This window comes from Pholis gunnellus, assembly GCF_910591455.1.
Source record: "Pholis gunnellus genome assembly, chromosome: 22".
Taxonomy (NCBI): Eukaryota; Metazoa; Chordata; class Actinopteri; order Perciformes; family Pholidae; genus Pholis; species Pholis gunnellus.
Window position 1 is genome coordinate 546,324 of NC_136549.1, and position 21,713 is coordinate 568,036.

General features: G+C 41.7%; 1 protein-coding gene across 2 annotated transcripts in view; it reads right to left on the reverse strand.

The window, feature by feature from the left end:
- Positions 1 to 21,713, reverse strand: part of cog5 (component of oligomeric golgi complex 5) — a 63,606-nt gene that overhangs the window by 10,905 nt on the left and 30,988 nt on the right. For both annotated transcript variants that reach the window (XM_079184211.1, XM_079184210.1), the window contains exons 7-15: positions 20,470 to 20,600; positions 16,100 to 16,259; positions 15,048 to 15,160; positions 14,856 to 14,933; positions 9,474 to 9,555; positions 3,353 to 3,557; positions 2,190 to 2,351; positions 1,106 to 1,205; positions 809 to 919 (exon numbers count right to left, since the gene is read on the reverse strand). In XM_079184211.1, the coding sequence (XP_079040337.1) occupies positions 809 to 919; positions 1,106 to 1,205; positions 2,190 to 2,351; positions 3,353 to 3,557; positions 9,474 to 9,555; positions 14,856 to 14,933; positions 15,048 to 15,160; positions 16,100 to 16,259; positions 20,470 to 20,600 (1,142 nt within the window). The remainder of the gene's footprint in view (positions 1 to 808; positions 920 to 1,105; positions 1,206 to 2,189; positions 2,352 to 3,352; positions 3,558 to 9,473; positions 9,556 to 14,855; positions 14,934 to 15,047; positions 15,161 to 16,099; positions 16,260 to 20,469; positions 20,601 to 21,713) is intronic.

Below are 21,713 nucleotides of genomic sequence, written 5' to 3' on the forward strand. Positions count from 1 at the left end.
AGCCTTTTGTGGCTCCAGAGGGAGCTGTGTGTGTAATCTGATGATTGTCCTCAAGTAAATCTCTGACTGGTCCAGTTGCATTGTGGATAATGTATGCTCCAGATTTGAACAAGGAAGAAGAATGTGTGGAATAAAAAAGATAGTATCTGCTGCATTGATTTTGATCCATTTTTTAAAAAACTGTCCATCTTGCAATGCTAAACCTGTGGAGTAAGACATGTTGAATTACTGCCACAAGCTGACGCGTCATCAGTACTACCACATTTGATATGTAAGACGGTGGATGTTAGGTAACAAAATGCAGGAATAAATGACATTACAGTCATTCAGCAGACGCTTTTACCCAAAGCGACTTACTATAAGTGTATTCAACATAGGTATTCAAGAGAACTACTAGTCACCAGAAGTCATAGTTACATCTCCTTTTTTAAACAGAAACAAACTAATACGAATACGATAAGTGCTAAGTGGAAGGCTCAGGGTAGTATCTTTTATTGATGGTAATGTTTACTGGTTTGTCTGGAGGCTACTGGAGCATGTACATTACATATCAAAACTAAACCTAACATTTTCATGATTCTTATAAAGTGGGAAAGCAAGCTTAACATTAAAATCACGAAAGAAATGATTGTGGTGAGATCTTAGTGATCAAATGAGAAAAATGAGCACACTGCCACAGTGCTATAGTAACATTTCTCTTTAGGTCTGATCATGACTGTTGAAGTTATAAAGTTACTGCATTCTTGACATAACAAACACATTTGCAGGTGTGTTTGTTCAGTACAGAGTATTTCTTGCAGCCTCCTACCTTGGCGATGGCCTGCTGCAGACGATAGAGGGAGTTGACCACAGTAACATTCCTCCTCTGGCCCTCTGTCAATGGACCAATCACCTGACTGGCCTCCCCCTGAGTGCACAGCTGCAGACACAGGGACACACAGGGAGCCAGTGTATGGTATGTACACAGGAAACACACAACAGTGTTGATTTATCTAGCCATTCAAACACTTTGCTGTTGTGTTATGGACACATAGTGGGTTAAGAAGACCTGAAATCCATTTCAGAATTGTACACAGAACATGCACACACATAATGCTGTACACACCAGTTGTTCAGACTTGACACAGAAGAGTTGGACGGTCTTAGCAGCATTCTTGGACACAGCCAGAGAGAGCTTTGGATCTACTGACGCCACATTCAGCTCACTAACAACAAACAAACAGGACATTAAAGTAATGTAACCTGGCAAATGATCAAGTGTAAGCTATACAGTATGTTTGTAGTTCAACTGTCGCTTGGGTGCATAATGTTAATCAATGATTCATCTCATATGTTTTTGAAATATGGGTACAAATATGTGTGTATTTGCAGGTTAGGGACGGACTAATGATGTCTTTTTTGGTCAGATCATGAAGACAGAATGAGAAAAATCTTAGTTTAGTACATAAATGTATATATTTTTTTACATTACATTCATTTAGCAAACGCTTTTATCCAAAGAGACTTACAATTCAGATTCTATCTCATTCACACCGTACGGGAGCGATTTTGGGGTTAAGTGTCTTGCTCGAGCCGAAGCCGGGGATCAAACCGCCGATCCTCTGATTGAAGGACGGCCCTGCTCTCCACTTAGCCACAGTCACCCGTACAAAATGGCCTCAATCATCATTGAAAATGCCTAAAACATTGAAGCCTCATTTCACTGTTAATAATGCAAATAGTTTCATATTTTACCTTTACATCCTGATACTAATACATTCATAAATATCTGTAATTTGTGAACAAAACACATTTTATATTTTCTGTATAACAATTCCATGTTTTTGAATAGAATGCGTCTCTCTACTATACTGTTTTGGTGTCACTGTGTCATTATGTGGGTTTTCAGATAAAGTTCAAGTTTAACATTTTAACTGAGAATATAGCACTGTATCAGTGAGGGGAAACAAAAGCTAATGGTCTCAGGTACTGTTTGTATACTTCTTGCAGTCTGATTGCTCTTTTATAGTTTGTAATTTTATTTGATGTACTTATATTCATTTATTTTGGTTTGACCTTTCTCTATGTACTTATTGCTGTTTTTGTGCCGCTGCAACGCCTACATGTCCCCTGTAGGATCAATAAAGGCTCATCTTATCTCATTGAGTGGGTCTGTCCCTTCCAGTGGGTCTGCCGTGTGCTGTGCTTGCCTGCTGATGGTCTTGATGATGCTGTCCAGCTCGTCGTTGGAGGCAGGGTTGCGGCCGCCCATAGGGAACACAAGGTTGATAGGATCAAACAGGCGAGAGAGGGACTTGGAAAGGTAGGCGGCCTCGTACGGCTGCAGAGAGTCCTTCAGAGCCTTCTCTGGGCTGCGCGCGCACACACACACACACACACACACACACGATAAATCAAAAAAGATGCAGAGAGCACAAACTTAACTGATGTTAAGATATTAACAGACAAGAAATGTTTGAGAAACCATTATGAGTAATATAGATATGGTGACTGAGCCATAATAGGTCTAGGCATCAAGATCAGAAAATAGCATGACTTGACTGAGTTCAACATTTCAAATCTATCATGGATGAACGATACCCACAATCTAATTATTGTCACATGTTGACTTATTATATCCTCTAATTGGCTTGAATATCTGTGCTGACATTTATTAATGGAGCACATAAATGTCTCAACCTTTTAAGATTCAGTGCACATATGCTACAAGAGGTGTGTGTGTGTGCATGCATGCACTGTATGAAACTGTTCAAACAGTGTATAGTTGTGAAGTGTTATATCTTAACAAAACTAAAAGAAAGAAACTCTTCAAAAAGTTCAAAGCTGTAAAAAGCGCAGATATGTTTTCATCAGTGCTTGTGATGTGAAATGTGTTTCTGACATGCTGCACCTTTCCTGTCTTGTTTTCAGCCAGCAGCTTGATCGACTGGTGCGTACAGGAACTCTGTTGTCTAACATATGTGCTTACAAGCACCAGTGCACATGCTCCCGTGATTCATGCTCATACAAGGAAATACTTTGTTTCTGTCACTTCTTCACTCCCTCTCCATCCACCTGGTACATCTTTCCTTTGTTCCTCAGTGTCTCCTCCTCTGCTCCTGCTTCATTTCACAGTTCTCCCTCCCACCTTCTTCTCATTCACTGTCTCTCCAACTACAGATGCACCGATCCCATTTCTTCTCTCCTGACACCAATTCTACTACCTAGGCTTAACAGGGTGTTTTTTCTGCAACTCAATGTTCTTACACATCACTTATTAAAGCTAGGGTAGGCAATGTATTTTAGAAACATTTGAAAACATACAAGGACTTGTTCAATAATATCATATATATTATATATTGTGTCTGCTCACTTGTAGTCCTGTTTTCCATGTGTGAAGAGGTCCTGGCTGTCAGTCTCTGTGGCGGTGATGTCCAGAGATGTGTCCATACCTCCGCTGCTTGTTAGTGCCCCCTGCAGGCTGGCGCTGTACTGCTGCAGGCGGCGCCACAGCTCGTTGTACAGTTGCAAAAGCTTGGGATACTCTCCCTCCAGCGCCTGCTTTAGGAAGGATGAAGCTAGAGAGAAAAAAGAGGCAGTGAGGAACCTGCTTATTACATATAATGATTCTGAGGAGAGCAAAGAGTGAGCAAAGTCAAAAGGAAACATGATGTGTAAAGCTTTGACAGAACATTTAAGTCCCACACAAGAACATATTACACAGCATATAGACCTGAAGAAAAGACCTCTCATTCCAATTCCAACAAACCTGGGTAGATTATATGGGATTTTTCTCTGTATGTTAAGCATAGACTGTATACAAGAAGTGGACGTAGTCGCACATTAGTTTGTGGACTGACATTTTGAAGCCTCGCATTTGGCCTTTGGTCGTTACCTTCTTGGCTTTTTGCAACCAGTGAATGAAAGTGACCATATTTGGACTGTGGAGGAGTTACGTAGAGACGCTGTACAGCATACGTCTCTGTTAGCTGTAGAGACCTGTCAATCACAGTAAGCCCGCCCTAAAGCATACCCTGCTTTATGGTTTGACTCCAAATGGACCATCATTTACTAAATGAACATCATGCTGTATTGAAGAAGACTTGAAACTAGAGATTGAGACCATAAACTCATGTTTACAATGTTTACTGAGGTAATAAATCAAGAGAGAAGTAGAGTCATTTTCTCATAGACTTCTACAACCTGAACTCTTACTAAACACTAAGATCTGCTAGCTAGCTTTCTGTTTGACAAAAGTCACGCTGGCCCACTGACCAATCACGGCGCACGTTAATGCAGACGTACTTAGCAGGCTACCTCGTTGCCACTGGCACGTCAAAGAATACGCCCAACATGTCAAACTAAAGATCTGATTGGTTGAAGACTATGACAATCAACAATAACGTCCCCATTCACTTAAACTGTCTACCTAGCGGGCATCGGGCCTCTCTCCTTACATAGAGACATAGGGGCTGAATCTGATTAGATAAAAGCTCTCCTTAAAACAAGCTGTGCTGGAAGCAGAGCAACAGAGGAAGACAGTAGCTGTGCAATGAGAAAATAAGGTTATGGGCTATAACTTTGTGATTCTGTTTAGGCCAGCAGAGAAGGCTTAGCTGGCCCTGACGGCCCAACACTGGTATTCACCCACCTAGCACTTCTGTGCGGTGTCTCCAGCTACAGTGTAGGTTACTTGATATGATGATACCAAACCTGGCAACCTCACTGGGATGACAAGACTCCAGGAAACTGCATTTATTCACTGCACCTGACTCCCCCTTAAACCACAAACATTGTTTTTACATTTCTGTGTATGGATATATCTATAATGAGATATGATAACTGAATGTGCTAATCAGTGAACATTAGAGAGCCAAGCTAGCAAGGGCTTACCACTGCACTACCGCGACACAACATGTTTCATATATATATATATATATATATATATATATATATATATATATATATATATTAAAAAAGTTCAAAAGTTTGGGGTCACCCAGACAATTTCGTGTCAATTTTCAGTTTCTTCGCAATTTCTCGCATGGAATAGCTTCATTTCTAAGAACAAGAATAGACTGACGAGTTTCACATGAAAGTTCTCTTTTTCTGGCCATGTTGAGAGTATAATCCAACCCACAAATGTGATGCTCCAGATACTCCTATGTAGATATTTCATTAAAACCAGACGTTTCCACCTAGAATAGTCATTAACCACATTAACAATGTATAGAGTGTATTTCTGATTAATGTAATGTTATCTTCATTGAAAGAAACAGTGCTTTTCTTTGAGAAATAAGGACATTTCTAAGTGACCCCAAACTTTTGAACGGTAGTGTATATATATATATATATATATATATATATATGACATTTAGCAAACGTTTCTACAGGAGGAAATTTTCAGCAGCAGATTAATTCACATTTTGTTCTATTGAGTATTCGTAAGAGCAGGATGGTGTGTGTGGGATTGAGTGAAAATAAAGTGCAGTGTGTGTGTCACCAGAGCAACAGCAGTGAGGCTCACTGATGTGTTTTTAATGGAGTTCTATGGACAGAGGAAGAAGAGATATCAGGCTTTGACACACACACACACACACACACACACACACACACACACACACACACCTTGTTGGTAGATACATTCACCATTGGTTGGGATCTGCACAAAGGACTGAGAAATACAGAAAATCATCAGCCATTCTATCAACCATGACATGAAAGGAAAGGAGGAAGAACAAGAAGAAAAGCGATACTGAGGACAATCAGTAATCACAGCTCTAATTAACAAGCATCTCATCCTTCCTTATTCATTTTTGTTCCAGAATATCTTCACCACACAGCTTGTGTACACACACACACACACACACACACACACACACACACACACACACACACACACACACACACACACACACACACACACACACACACACACACACACACACACACACACACACACTTTTGAAGCCAAATATGTTCGCAAGCAGCCAAAACCGCCTCTCCTGTTCTCACTTTGTTATTCCCTGTAATCAGACAACTCTCTACTGAAACGCCTCCATAAGATCTGTGAGTGAGTGAGTGAGTGAGAGAAATGTAATTGTTAGTATTATTAAAACTTCCTTTTGTCCTTTTAATTTGTTGCTTCATTTCTCAAATGACTAGAGACACTCCGGTGAAATGGAGGAACAAGAGAGGGATGAGTGAGGAGGTGAAACAACAGTCAGCTCCCGTTTAGAGCAAGTTCCAAATGGTTCAATTCCTCAGAGTCTCTTACCTTCAAAATGATCAATTCACCTTATTGATGCCTTTCTGCTGCAACTGGCTTAGCTTTGGAATTCTCATTCCCAAAAAGAAAAACTGCAGACTCCGAACTGGGTCCTGGACAACATTCTAACCCAGATGAAAAGCCTCGAATGAGTGGTGGTCAAAAGAAAGAAAAAAGAGGTGAGCTCCAGGCAATACAGCGAAAGTTATCTTTCGTTTGGATTTACGTTCACCGGGGATCAGTATGTACATATTAGTGCTGGGCAACGATTTTTTTGCGATTAACCGAGATACATTTTCTAGTGTAATGCGGCTCAGAAAAGGTTGAAAAACACTGGTATAGTCTCCCATTCCTATATGTTAGATCATGTTAATCAGACTAATTGACCACCTGAATCCAACGTCATTTTAAGTCAAAAGTTGATATGCTGCCATGACAACACACTTGCCTTTGAGAAATGTGGAGCGAGTTTAAAGAGATCAGAACTAAGCCTCTGATGCCAGACATGCTGTATATGTAAAATGTATTTGTTCAAAACTATTATTCAGCAGCGTGAAAGAGAGGCCATTGAGTGAGCGAGTCAGAGGTGGTATTCCTCCCATATAGACCTGCCGTCTCTCCGGTAGGATTTGTGCAAATGTTTCATATGACTTGTAAGGGTTGAAGATTCACAATGCATTGTAAAGAAGCCGCAGCCCCAGCTTAACAGTCCGCTTTTGGCGGTTTGATCTCCGGCTCCTCCAGTGCATGTTGAAGTGTCCTTAGGCAAGGCACTGAACCCTAATTGCTCCTGAAGGCTGTGCCTCCGTGTGTGGATGTGAATTAGTTTAGTCGTGATGGGCAAACACATTGGATCAATATGTTATCCGTCCTACATGCATAATAAAACCGTGGACCTCGGTATTGGCTCCAGAAAAGGTGCATACAAGTCCCTTGGATCCTCTGATCACAAAGTGCACCTGCTACCTGTTGAGGTGAAAGTCTGGAATAAAGCTCTCTTGAGAAGATTGATAACCATGATTTTACTGAAACACCAGATGGATTAAAAAGCAACACTAGGGCTTCTCCAGGTTTGGCTATAAGTATTAGAAGTGTGGAAAAACACTTCAGACTCAACAAAAGCATAAATGCTGCTCTCTGGTACGACATGGACTTCCAGTATAATCTAGTAAAACTTTAATTTCTTACTGTTGTACGTGTTTGAGAGAGAGATAGAGCAAGATTGTAGCTACGTTTAAAAATGAAATCACTTTTATCACTAAATTGAGTGTGTGTGTGTGTAAAACTATCAAACAAAACCTTTTATTGTGGTAAGTACAATAATATTCATAATTGTATTTTCTGTCACTAAGTAACCAATCCGCTTTCTGTTAACACCGGCAAGCGAATGCCCAGTGTAAGTGAATGGTCATGCGTTTTCAGGCATGTTAGTATGGACGGTGATTATTCTAAAACGGTGCTGAAATGATACTTAAACTATTTCTTAAAACAGAAAACGTATTGGTGTGGCTGTAGCCTTAGAGTCCTGGGCCTCATAATTTAAACCTGCACTGAGCAGCTATGTAGCATCTTTTATTATATTTGTATGCGATCTCTTCAGCAACAATGGGTCCTTAAGTTATAGCAACATTCAACAATTGTCCCAGTTGCTAAGACTAACCCGGCAACATTAAATGATTTCAGGCTAGTAGTGAATGGACTGTACTTGTTTAGCGCATTTCTAGTCTTTGACCATTCAAAGCGCTTTTACACTACAGGTCATTATTCACCCATTCACACTACATGTGATTATTCACCCATTCACACCCATCCATACACTGATGGCAGGCTACCTGTAGTGTTGACATCTTTATTATGAAGACACTCCGATCATGGAATTGGGAAAAATAATTTGAAGTGGTAAAGCGGTATTCTCGCACCCAGATTCGTAAGGGTGTCGGACAGATGTGTCCTGGTTAACTTGTAGTATTTAAAGACGGTTTGGTGTATCCTTTCCAAGTTGAAATACATTTGAATTGGACCAGATTGCTGAGAAGATTCTGTAAACAATTAACTAGAGATAAGTTGGCGCCTTGGTAAACCGGTATTTTTGGACCTAACAGGGACTTGAACTAGTGTCCACAAGTGTTACCAATGTTGGAAAGAAATGGAGGCTTCACGTGCTATATATATATATATATATATATATATATATATATATATATATATATATATTGAGCTATTCACATTTTTACAACCTCTACTTACAGCCTCTCCTCTCTGTTCTGTGTTCAGCAGTTCTCAGCAGAGGCAATAATGGCTTCCTGGTTGCGCTGAGGAGCTCAGAATTGAATGTTTTTTACAGGATCTGGTTCGGGTAAAGGGTTTATAAGGGGGACATTTTAAATAAGACATACAGTATATAATAAAATGTTTTTGATGAAATATCACAATTTAAGCTTAATTTCAGTTGCTTCCTCTGATGGAATCGCTCGTCACACATGATTTGTTCAGTGACCGTCGGCAAGATGAAAATCTGACGCTAATGACGGTATTCACAACTTCTGGCTGTGATAAACGTTGTAGTTTTGGTGATTAAAGAAAAAATGCTTTTCCATCCCGCCGGCGGGTTCTGGGGTTCAGAGGGTTATGAAATTAAAGCTCATCACAAGGGTTCCATTACTACAAAGGGTTTAGATTGTGTTCCAACAGTCACTTACAACCTGTAATGTCGGCAGCATATTGTGTGTTATTAGCATTCCTATGTTCCAGGCAGCAGCTGGTCTTGATCCTCTGCTACTGCATCATTTTTACGAAAATAATTTGAGATCAATAACGTGTCACCATTTCTGACCCATTTTGTTATATTTTTGTCCCAGAATCATCATGGCGTGTTGATGCAGTTGCAAGCAGTGACTTAATAGAAACTAAGGTTGTACAACCAACACTGGTGAAATGAGAGTCCTGTTTGCGGTGATAGCTCCATGAACAGGTCTTTTATTACTTGCAGCCACATTGATTTCCTGCTGTTGTCTGAGCTCTTATTACGGCCTGATGATTATGGCTCACTAGATGAGACCTTCCACTAGTTGTTAAAGAAGCTATCTACTGTCTGTCTGAGACTCACCTTAAATATGTAATTCACCTTCCCTCTGGATTAGAAGCTTGGATATATAAACTGTCAGCATCCTCTTAAAGTGGTAGTTGTGTTTCGGGGATTCAGGAAAAGGAAACGGAGCGTTCTTACCTTCAGTTGCTCTTTGAAACTCCTCACTAAGTGTGTTGGTTACATCATTCCAGAAGGTGTAGAGGATGTCAGGCTGTCCATCCTGTCACCAGGTACACAGAAGAGAAAGGCCTTGTGTTGATGTGCAAAAATTGCAATAAAATAATTGAAACAAATGATCCTGAATAATAATTGCATTCACAATATTAAGTCAAGTCCTTACAATGCTCATTATACATCACAATCATCATCAATACTATCACTGAGGTAGTGAGTGCAGACATCCTTCATCATTTACCTTCTGTGTGAACATTAGATGGACCAAACCAGCTTTGTGTAACTCGTAATAGAGAAAGGTATTGAGACCAACACAGACCCACAGGTCAACACAGAGCCTGACTGAGGAAAGTGCTTTCATTATTTAATGGGATCGGACATGTGTGTGTGTGTGTGTGTGTGTCCTCTAATAATCCATTAGAGAAGCCTGTTGCAGGTCTGCTGCCCAGCTGTCTGACCTCTCCTCCTCCCATCCACTGCATCATCACTTCCTCCACTTTCTCTACCTTCACAACCCTCTGTGACTCCATTTTGTTCCTTAACGGACTAACAGCATGTGAGTGGAATAGAAAAGAACGGATCGTTATGGTGTGGGGCTCCTTTTAGAGGCTTGGTCTGGAAAATCAGAATGCTACCGCATACCATGATGTTTTAGACAATAGTGTGCTTCTAACTCTGTATCAACAGTTTTTCAACATGATGCTGTGCCTGTTAACAAAGACAGCTTCATAAAGTAGTTGGATGTAGCCTGCACAGAGCCCTGACATCAACCCCATCCAACACCTTTGGGATGAACTGAAACTTGGATTGTGAGCCAGACCTGATCACCCAACATTGCTGTCGGACCTCAGTAATGAATCCCTGTTCATTACGTCTAGAGGAGAGACTGAAACCGGAGGAGTGGAATATTAGCAGATTAATGGTTTTACATGTTCATGGCAAATGGATGGCAAAATAGACTTGATTGTATACAGAGCCTTTCTAGTCTTCCGACTACTTAAAGCGCTGTACACTACTTTTCACACACGTTCATACACTGATGACAGAAGCTGCCAAACAAGGTGCCGTACTGCTCATAAAGAGGAAGCGTCACCAATAGGTTTAGCATAACAGTGTGTAGCACATATATCAATGTAAGAATAAGAACAAGAACACAAATGAAGAATCACTACAGATGAGGGTCTCGACCTTAAGTGAGATCTTTTAGACTTAAATAAGGGCCTTAATCAGAGATGGAAGCAGGAGCCTGATCACACTAAGGTCTCACAATCTGAAAAATCAGTTGTAAAACCAGAAGCCTGGCAGCAGGTACTGGAGTAATGCAGTCTCATCTCTGGCAGCGGTGTTCTGTAAAAGCAGTAGCACAGGAGGTCCTTCTCCTGCGGACAGCCGTATAACAGTAGATACAATAATCAAACACGGAGGAAATAACAGAACAAATGATCTTCTGTCCATCAAACTACAGATGGCGTCACTGGCTTTTAAAGAAGAAGAGTTAGTTTGTCTCTCCCTGTAGAGTGAGTCATTATACATAATATCGTCTGCCTAATAATGAGTTACAGCTTATTTTTCACAATCCACATCTCAGGTGTCTGACTGCTTCTTTTGATCTGCTTCTCCTCTAATGTAATTAGCTTTAATTATGACAGTGAGACAATGTGACACATGGCACTCTCGTCCACAACAGTGAAGAGCGATAGTGCAGCTGCACTGCTGAGGAGCCGTGCATTTAGACACGTCATTAGGTCTCCAACTCACACATCCATCGCTGGGTAATTGGTGAGAGCTTTGTTTCCATAGTAACAGCTCCGTTACTCCGATATGTACTCGGTTTCTGTGAGACTCAGACGTTGATGATTGTCGTGAGGATGTGTAAATGACTGCCATGATACTACTACTACTATTACTACTTTCTTAAATAAAACATTCAACAAAATTGTTCAAGCAATTTCATATTCTTTACATATTTTAACACATTTTGCTCTGCATTGCATTTTAAAGGCCAGCTCAGATCTGTTTCAAGTCTATCTTAATACGAGGATTGTAACAATATGCGTATTGGTATGTTCAGTTCGCTACGCCTGTGACCCAAACTGCAGTTTATGTCTACTACTCACACACACGAAACAGGAATTCTTTGGCACGAGTTTTACCTGGAAAGTTTCAGCAGTGCACCAGTTGCTGTAAGCCATAACGGAGCTGTGGCATACTAGTTGGTTTAGACCGGTTTGTGGGGTTAATCAAGCTGAACACACCACAATCTGTGACAAACTGTATGCTGACAGTTAAAAGGAAGTTGGGTATATATATATGGTACACTCGGAACGAAAAGAAATTGGACTGGACAGCGAGTCCTTCTCTCCACAGCGTTCATGCAGCCTCCCACTGCAGATCCAAAGTAAATTCTAAGTGACTAATGCTTTAGAGCAGGGGTGTCAAACATACGGCCCGCGGGCCGGATCCGGCCCGCCACGTCATTTTATGTGGCCCGCGAATCTACCAGCAAAAAAAAAAAAAATGGAAATCGCGCACGGCGGAGCTCCTCCCCGATCCGCGCGCACACACCTCCACCAGCGTATGTGGCAGCAGCAGCCCCCCCCCCCCCCCCCCCCGACGACGACGACGACGACGAAGGAGCAGCAGCAGCACCCCCCCCCCCCCGCCGACAACCGGCCCTTTGGGGGCAACCATGATGCCGATGCGGCCCCAGAGCAACAATGAGTTTGACACCCCTGCTTTAGAGTATCACTGCGTATAAGCGACCACACTCGACTGGAGACAAACCAGGTTTAAAGCATATGGTTAATGTGCTTGAACCCTGCTACAATGTGCGTTTACATGTGTATTTAGTCAGTCTGTATAAACAGGCATAAGCTATAGCCCAGTTCTGGAATTATCAACAGATCAGAATCTTAAGATTTAGGACATCACAGAAATTTCTGCTTCGGCTTATTTTTGTTGTTTCATTCTTTCTTATTGTTGGGACTTCACCATGTGGTTGAAACAATTGAATTAGGCCTAGATGGGAGTTCAACAGCCTGATTTTGGGTTAAAATCTCCTCACAAGCCCCACCAGACGCTAAATCTCACCTATGCGTGAAACACTGGGGTCTCATTGGACGAGGCCCATGGGCACCACGGGGATCTCTGTGATACGGCCATGACGTCACTGAGACTGTAAGCAGTCGATGCTTTTAAGAAAACCGAGGAATAGTTCTACTTCGCTTGACGAACAATAGATTGTTTTGGATCTGAAGGAGAAGCGGATCACTTGCCCCGTACGTCAACTTTAACCTGCAGAAGGAAGATTCACAGTATCTTCAGAGGAAGAGAAGGATAACTTCTAAGCCCCGCTCACTTCCTATTCAAGTCAACATTTGTCGTAAGGGAGAAAATTCTCTAAATTTCTGAAGAATTCCAGTTGCCATAAGGAAGAGTTATTGCCGCACAAGCTCCGAAATGTGAAGAACCACTCTGACCACTATGAAGCCATCTCAAAGTAAGAGGCTTTTGTCTGGGCAGAGATAGGTCATAGTGTGTTTGTAATCTTTTTTTTTTTTTTTAAGTTTACGGTTCTTCCAACTTGTAATTGTGTATTTTTATGGACCGCCGAGGTCCGTTAGTGCTTTATAAAATCAATGTGGTAATTGTGTTATTCCATGCTGCTGTAATACTGTTGTGTTTCGATCAGTCACCGCGAGTAAAGTTGGTAACTTTACTTTATTAGTTAAAAGACCAGAGCCGTGCCTGCTAAATCTGAGTTCACCAGTCGGGTTTCTGTTTGGTAAAGTAACAGTTGCTGTATTTTACTGCGGCAGTGAGGATCTGCCTTGCTTTGAGTGTTTCCATTTCCTTATTGTTTAACTAACACACACACACACACACACACACACACACACAGGTTGTGCTGTTTTGCTCATCTCAGACGCACGTGGTGTGTAAACGCGGCCTCTATTGTGTGCCTCATTACTCCATTAAACAATCGTGGCCTCGTCGCCATTTTTGTAGTTTTCACATACAAGACTACATTCCACATTTTGGCCATTTTTCCTCTCTTCCGCCATTTTCTAGTCTCGCGTGGCGCGATCACGGCAGCCATTTTTCTTTTGCTCTCGCTTCTTCTCCTCTACGCACCTAGGCACGTTGCATGGTAACCCCTGCCATCAGCGTATGAACGGGTGAATGATGACATGTAGTGTTCAAGTGGTTTGAAGACTAGAAAAGTACAAGTCCGAGAGGAGCAGGAGCACTCCCCAAAACCTGAAAACAGACTCTGATGAATACAATTGGTGGAGTTCCCCTTTAAAAGAGATTATTAATTAACATATTAATTATAATGGGGTTTTTAATAGGAACAATTAAGTTTAAGGTCTCAAGTATCCTCAATGTTTCAGTTTATAAAACGCCTATAGTGCAGCACTTTTATCTGGAAAATAAAGAGAACGCACTAAATACAAGGCTGGATTATCAACTGTGCACAGCAAGCAACTGCCCAGGACCCCAATCCTTTGTATCCACTCTTTACCAGCGGCTGTCCTATATGAGTATTACACAGGTTTACCCTGTGTTTACCCAGCCAAGCCTCGGACACAAGGCTGGTTAAAACTTGGCTGGGCTTGGTCGTGTGTCACCAGATCTCATCCAGAAGACGTTCAAACTTGTTTAAAAAGTCTTAATCAATAACATTCTGAATTAAACGTTTTCTTTCTGGAGGGGATGATGGAAATAGTTAATAAGTTGAGCCATCTTCCTTTCTTCTCATCTCTGTTGAGAGTTGCACATGCATAGTACGGATGAACCAAGGTGAGTACTGTAGCCAATTATAATTAGAGAAACAGTTGCCAATGACACGCCGACTTACTGTCAAAAACAATACCTCTCGAATGCAAGCAGGTGAACGTTTCTTTCAAGCGAGCAGGTGAAAGTATTGCAAGCGGAAAACAATGATAGTAGTTGTGCGCTCAGGGATAACAGCACGCGCCCAAAGCCTGGTTTCTTCCTTGCAGGCTACAGTATTGCTCTCGTCAGCAGAGATGTTCTGAGCGTGATTTCAAGGTGCTCCCAGAAGTACTTTGGGTGTGCGGCTGTTTCAAAATGCCTGCGCGGCTCCTCTACATCAGCGCTCGTGGATCTCATTTGCGCTTGCAGATTTTTGACATTGATTTGTGTCATATAATTAAGCTGTGATGTATGCTCTCGTATGCTGTGTGGATGTCTTATATTGAGAAACATGCTAATTCAGTCATACTAAAACCATTATTTTCTTTAATAAATGACTGGAACCTTGTGACGGTTTTGATTACACCTATAATTATTACATAAAACCAGAACAGTGGTGCCACCCACCTTGATGATCTCATCGATGAAGCACACATGAGTTACAGGGTCTCTCTTCTTCATCAGGACCTTCTGCAGATGTTGCACCTGGAAAGTATGCAGCACACCTAATCCATCAGTCCTGCTGCTTGGGTTTCTAATTTGAATAAACTATTCTACACTAAATTTACAGTCAGTTGGTAGTCTCAGGGAGCTGAATACCTGTCTGCACGCAGCACATATCTGGTCCATCAGTTTCTCCAGGTTGGTCCACAGAGCAGCACGGAAAGCTGCTGTGTTGCCTGGTGTCGGCAGCACTGCTCTGCCTGGTGCACCTGAGGGGACGAATTCACTGTCAGGTTTTGTTTGTTTGTTTCCTATGAAACCAGTATCAGTATTATTTCCCAAACACACTGCGGACGCAGAGAAGCATTTATGATTCTTATACGAATGCAGTAGCAAATGAGAAAAGCTTTTCTTAAGACCATGAGACATTTATTCAACTGCTACTTTCATATTTTGTTTATTATTATTAAGTCTGCAGTTCTCATTTTCATCAAATTCCATTGAAAATACCAAAACCAACAGTGTATTAATCAATCTCTCAAGTCTGACTGACCCATCTGTGGTTGTAAGCTACAAGCTCATTGGTTCCTACTGAAATTGTAAAACTTTAAATACACTTTCAAATATAGTGAGCAACACTGTGGCTCATTCCAGTCGTCATATACATACAGGTACGCTCATGAAATTTGACCTCTGCGTTTAACCCATCCCTAGGAGCAGCAGGCTGCTGTGAAGAACCCAGGAAGCAACTTGGGTTCACTTTTGTGAATCGAAACGCCAGCAAACTGCCGCCTCAAAAAAATGTATATTTTGAATAGTTTTTGGATAAAAAAATGGAGCTCAGTAGCACAGAGGAAGGATACGCATCACTTTGCTAATTTCCATTTTTTTGTGATATAATCTTCAAAATGTGGGGAAACCTAACCGTGCCTGTGTATCTGAAAGTATTGTGTCATTAATTAGAACAATGATGTGGCCGCTGCATCAGAGCCATGAAAATAACTCACGCCCTCCAGCCAGAATTGACTATTCTCTGTGGCCATGGTATAATAATCTATTTTGGATCAAGCCAACTCATGAACTGGGTCAAACTATAAAATGCGATCCTCCTTCATCTTTTAGAAATGAGGACAATGTATGCAGTGTGCCAGTGTTTCTGTGTGTATAAGCAAGAATTCTCTCAACACCACATCCTCCTTGGGTCTCACCTCTGGGGTTGGTCGGCTGCGTCAGGCCCTTGATGTCCAAAGCACTAGTGATGTTGTCGTGTATGGTGGTCCTGTAACCCCCCACTACAGAACTGATGGTCGCTCTTAGGCTGCCCAGGTTGTAGAAGACCTGCAGGGCCGTGCCAACCTGGGTTGGATTCTGACCGACAAACGGAGAGAGGAAGACAGAGGGAAAGAGAAGTGAGGTTGGCAGTTGTCTGTGGTGTTGTTTTAGAGAGTTTGAAATCAACTCAATGGGTCTGGTAGTTTCACACACTAAAACTCAGTTTGACAGCGAGTACGGAGGTGACAGCGGCAGCTAAAAATACACCTTACATTGATTTAACGAGAGCGAGCTGTGGAAATGTGGTAGGGCAAAGTCAAGACAAGAAAAACAGAGGGAGAGGAGAGGAAGAGCACTGCTGCACTTTGCACTGACTCGGTTATATTTGTCTACACTGTATATGCTTCAAAGCATACCTTTCTTTGAATTGTTCATTTTCTTAAAGAGGACAAACTCTTGAGTTGTATTTCTACAGAGCAGTTAAAGGTTTTCCTATAGAGCCCCACACATTGAATATGCTTATCCGTTTCTTGTCCAGAGTTAACAACGATATTGCTATCAATGCCATGTCTGTGTGTTAAGTGTGAACAAACACCTCTAGAGCTCACTGGTTAACATGTTTTTGTACACAAGACAAAATGTAAAAAAGAATGATTTGTGGTTTCACAGGGAAAATATTCTGAAAATATTCCTTGTGTGAAAAACAGCTCAAAAAGCAGATATACTACACGTACAATAAGTACTGGGTATATGGATAAACGCCTGTTCATCAAGAAACAGTTAGAGCACATAATACCCCCATAAAAAATAAAAATAAAAGAGGAACTCTCTGCTGAGACCAACGATGCCTTCCAAAAGAAACGGTTTCCACCTTTACACACTTACACACCTCCACAATATCGAGGATTTATGGATGATTTATTGACATTATGCAACCCGGTTGAAAAATAAACTGCATTTGCTACACAAGTAGTGCATTTCTTCAACTTGCATCAAGAGGAATGTAAACAGCAGGAACAATAATTCTCTGGGCAATATGGCCGACATCTTCACAGTCAAAGTTGATGGACATCAACTGTGTTTGAGCCCCAAGCATCATTGATCATTAAACAGAGTCCTGCTCTCCCGCTTACATGATTCTTAATGGCCTCATTTTAGACATTTGTTTGTTTTTTGAAGTGGTGCATCAAGGGATGTAGCCAGCTTTGAATCCTGCACTCTCCTGCTGTCCGCCTGTCAAGTGCAGCTTGATCCGGGATGTGACGATGGAACCAGGTCTCTGTAAAGACGTGCGCACAACAGTCACTGACCTAATTTGCTGGGTTAGCCCGTTTCTTCCTGCGACCGGATATTAGCCAGGAGCAGAGTGGGTGGTGGAATATCCTTAGTCATAGTCTAGCTCGCCGGGTTTAGCTTTCATCTCGGTTGGATCTCTCCTTTGAGTAACTGATTGTTGGACCTTTTAGCCACTGGGCTCAATATATTTTATCTTTCTGAAAGAAATGGGGAGTGGAGAGGAGGAGTTTTTCTACATGGGTCAGTTGAGTTCCCACTCAACAGAAGGGCTACAGGGTCTCTGCTGGCACAATCAAACAAATGCCCTTTTCTTTAAAAAAAAAAATGAATACACAAAAACTTTTTCCCAGAGGACATTATTTTATTAAAGAAATAAATACTCATTAATAATAATAATAATAATGTGACAAAAGTTGCCTGCGGTAGGTCACATCAGCTGTTTGTCCTCAAACCAACAAAAAACAAGTTTTATTCTGGTCTGCCATCAAGTCACAATGTCTGATGGTGTCTGGACCAACATGTGATGCCTGCAGTGCTCCATGAGTCAAATGAGGCCCTTCAGCTCAGCTTTCAGTCCGTTTGGGCCTGAAGAATTTGGAGAGGGATTTAGAGTCACACTCTCCCACCAGCTTCAAAAACACCTGTTTAACTTCTTTGACTTCTCTCACACTCTCTCTCTCTCTCTCTCTCTCTCTCTCTCTCTCTCTCTCTCTCTCTCTCTCTCTCTCTCTCTCTCTCTCTCTCTCTCTCTCTCTCTCTCTCTCTCTCTCTCTCTCTCTCTCTCTCTCTCTCTCTCTCACACACACACACACACACACACACACACACACACACACACACACACACACACACACACACACACACACACACACACACACACACACACACACAATATATAATTGGACACGGTTCCCTTGAGAACATGGGCTTTCTGGGGCAGATGAAGGTTAATAGAGCTCACATGTCTCCCTGCTCATCTCTCTTCTACCTTTGTCCTAATATTTTACTCAGAACCAACAGCTTATCACATCAAAAAACAAATCTAATCAAATGCCCTTTTCTTTAAAAAAAAAAAATGAATACACAAAAAAAGTATAAAAAAGAAATGAAATATCTGTGATGTCATGAGTTATTCACCAGAGTGGAAATAAATAATAATAACAGCAAATAATATAACTAATATAGCAAATGTAGTGTAGTGAAGTGCCAGTGTAACTGCACCACGACTGTAGGAGCTTAATATCTATGAACTATTTACTCCTTTGAAAGAGTTACAGCTGGGTAATGCTGGGCAAATGGTTTGCCAAACCATACCCGGTATGATCAATATCTATTGTTAATATTAATGTTATAATTATCTTTAATATTTTCTTACAACCACAACTGCCCATACCTGCCTCCCCAAGACAATACAACCCACACGTAACCCCCGTCTAGACACCGGTGGCCTGTAAGGAATGTAAAACACACTTCAAACACACTTCATCACACTTCGTCGTATAAGACATGTCATACAGTCTGGCCAAAAAGCTAATTATGTGTGTACCGGTAGGTCTGTTAGCTGTAAGCCAAATCCACCGTACAGAACTATTAAAGTGAGCCAACTAACAACCTGTTATTTATGTAACCAAAGGGCTGTAAAGTGTCAAAACACACCTTCGACGGCGAGGCACAGCAGTGTGTGTACTGGTAGTTCTGTTTGCTGATAGACGATAGTCAAACACATCCTCCAACACAATAAAAGTAAGCTGCAGAGCAGCGGCTGAGAGCTATGCAGCAGTGTGTGTACCAAACACATCATCCATACTGTTAGACAAACTGTTATCCCCCCACTGTGTGCGCAGAGACGTTGATGCGGGATCGGAGATGCGCTCAGCTGTGTTATCAATAGTAGCCCCAACCGGCCGGGGGCCGGTTAATGTGAATGAGTGGTGAATGAGGAGTCAGCAGGCATTCAATGTCAGTATAAGACAGGCAACAAAAGAAGTTTTGAAAAAGTGTGTGTCACCAAGACCACGAGAGCTTCTTAAGCATGCAGTCATAGCTAAGCAACCAAATTATGATGCATTTACCTCCAATAGAATGAGAGATGCACACTCACTCAAACTCACTCACTCTCACTGTTACACTTACATCACAGGCATTGGGCTCGCAATACACTAGCTGGCGGAATCCTGTCTTGTCTCGTAACCCCATGAACTTCTTCCAAACCTCTGGGTCTGAAAAGTTACTTATTCAGCATTCGGTTGTCTTTAGCTCCACCCTCTTCTGTCACTTCTGGTTGCAAAAAGCCAAGAAGGCAACAGCCAAAATCAACATGGCAGTCCACTAACCAATGAGTGATGTCAAAAATACTTTTTCCATCCGGACTATGGTTCAGGTGGGTGTTTATGCCTATGTTTATATAAGATATTACTGAGATATGGCATTCACAAGGATGGGATGTTGTAAGGTCACAGGTCACAGTGTTCTTGACCTTTGACCACAAAATCAAATTAGTTCATCCTTGAGTCCCATTGGTGCCAAATTTAAGGAAATTCAAAGTTGGCACAACATTTTGGCGGTTGCGGAGGCATAAAAGCAGTAAGGGAATTGGAACTGCCTTCCAGGAAATGGGGGATTATGTCGTATGATCCACTGGAAGGCTTTTAATATGAAACATCTGTGCCAAAATGTTGTATTGACCGTAGCTTTGCACCAAATGGAAAAAGACGACCAAAAATTGCACTACTATATTATTTTCAATTTATCAAGACAACGGGTAAACATGGAGGAAGTGTTGAGTTGGAATATACAGCAAACTGAAACAGAAGTAGATTAGCATAGCGTCAATGTAAATAATGGACCAGGCCACTGTATGAGAGTTTATATATTTGATTTAGAAACTTTGCTAATATTTTACTTATTCCTGAAAACAAGTATTTTAGCTGGATGTTTCTCAAAACAGGGGTCAAAGTTCAAGCTGCACAATAGGCCTAGGACAATGTGGTTGTGTTGAGTGTGTATGTACCTGGATCTCCATGCCCTGCTCCAGCAGTCTCTTTGCCTGGTTCTCCACCTCCAGCCTGGCTCTGCTGATCAGCAGCAAGTCATTCTCAATCACCTCAATGCCGCTCAGATCCACACCTTGTGACAGATAGTCTAGAGCATGGGCAAGCAAACACACACACACACAAAACAATAAATTATTACATTTTCACGCTTTTTTTCCATTTTTCCAGTGCTCTAAACTGTTTTTGTATATTTAATTAACTAACTAACAAGACTGAGAGCGTAGTCTTATTTACTGATTCTTTAGCGCATTTCCTGCACCTACTAAAAATGTATGTACCCCATAGTGAAACTGAGGACGTGTGAAGATTAAGTTTACAGGAAGTACACAGAAAAGTACAGTATTTTTATAAAGGCTAATATTCCGTGTGTCAAAGTGGTGTTACTTGAACTCTTGAGGTCACTTTTGAAGTGTGGTTAGTAGGGTTGTCACAATATTCAATTTTAGTTGTCATACAAATTATTGCGTTTAATGTTTCAATAGTCTTGTTTTGTTCGTTTTATGCCTCATCGAGGAGCTGTTGTATTTGGTTTTGTATCTAGTCCTAAATCCATGTTGTTAATTTCTATGGCTGCTCACCGAAATGATGCAGTCATTGGCAAAGAAGTTTAAATTAATCTTCAAACTGTTTCGTAAACAATGTTCTAACTCTGAAACAATGTTCTCAATTGACTGCAGTCCCCAAAACGCAAGGGGGACGCAAGGGGGTCACTCGTCCCGCTGGGACGAGTGACCCCCTGCATCTCAGTGTTCACGGATGCTTCCCTGATGGGGGGTTCCTGCCCGGGAGAGCGGTAGTTGGTGTGTGTTCTCCAACGGAGTACCGACATTAGCTACAAGCATTGTTCTTGGTCCTCCAGCACTTCAGGCCCCTGATACGGGGGAAGCATGTGAGGGTGAGGACGGGCAACGGCCCCCCATTTGCCTATATCAACAGGCCGGGTGGAGTTGGGTCTGCTGCCCTGTTAGGGATGGTGGAGAGCTTGTGGGCCTCAGAGCACCTGTTGACTCTGAAAGCTCTCCATATTCCAGAAATCGAGAACAGGGCTGCAAACCTCATGTCGAGAGGTGGACCCCAACCAGACAAGTGACGGCTTCGCCCAAAGTGCTTCAACTTGAGGGAGTTGGAGAAATTTTGGTACCTTAGAGTCATTGTTTCATTTCAAACCTATGAGTATGTTACCCCAAAACTGGTGTGAAAC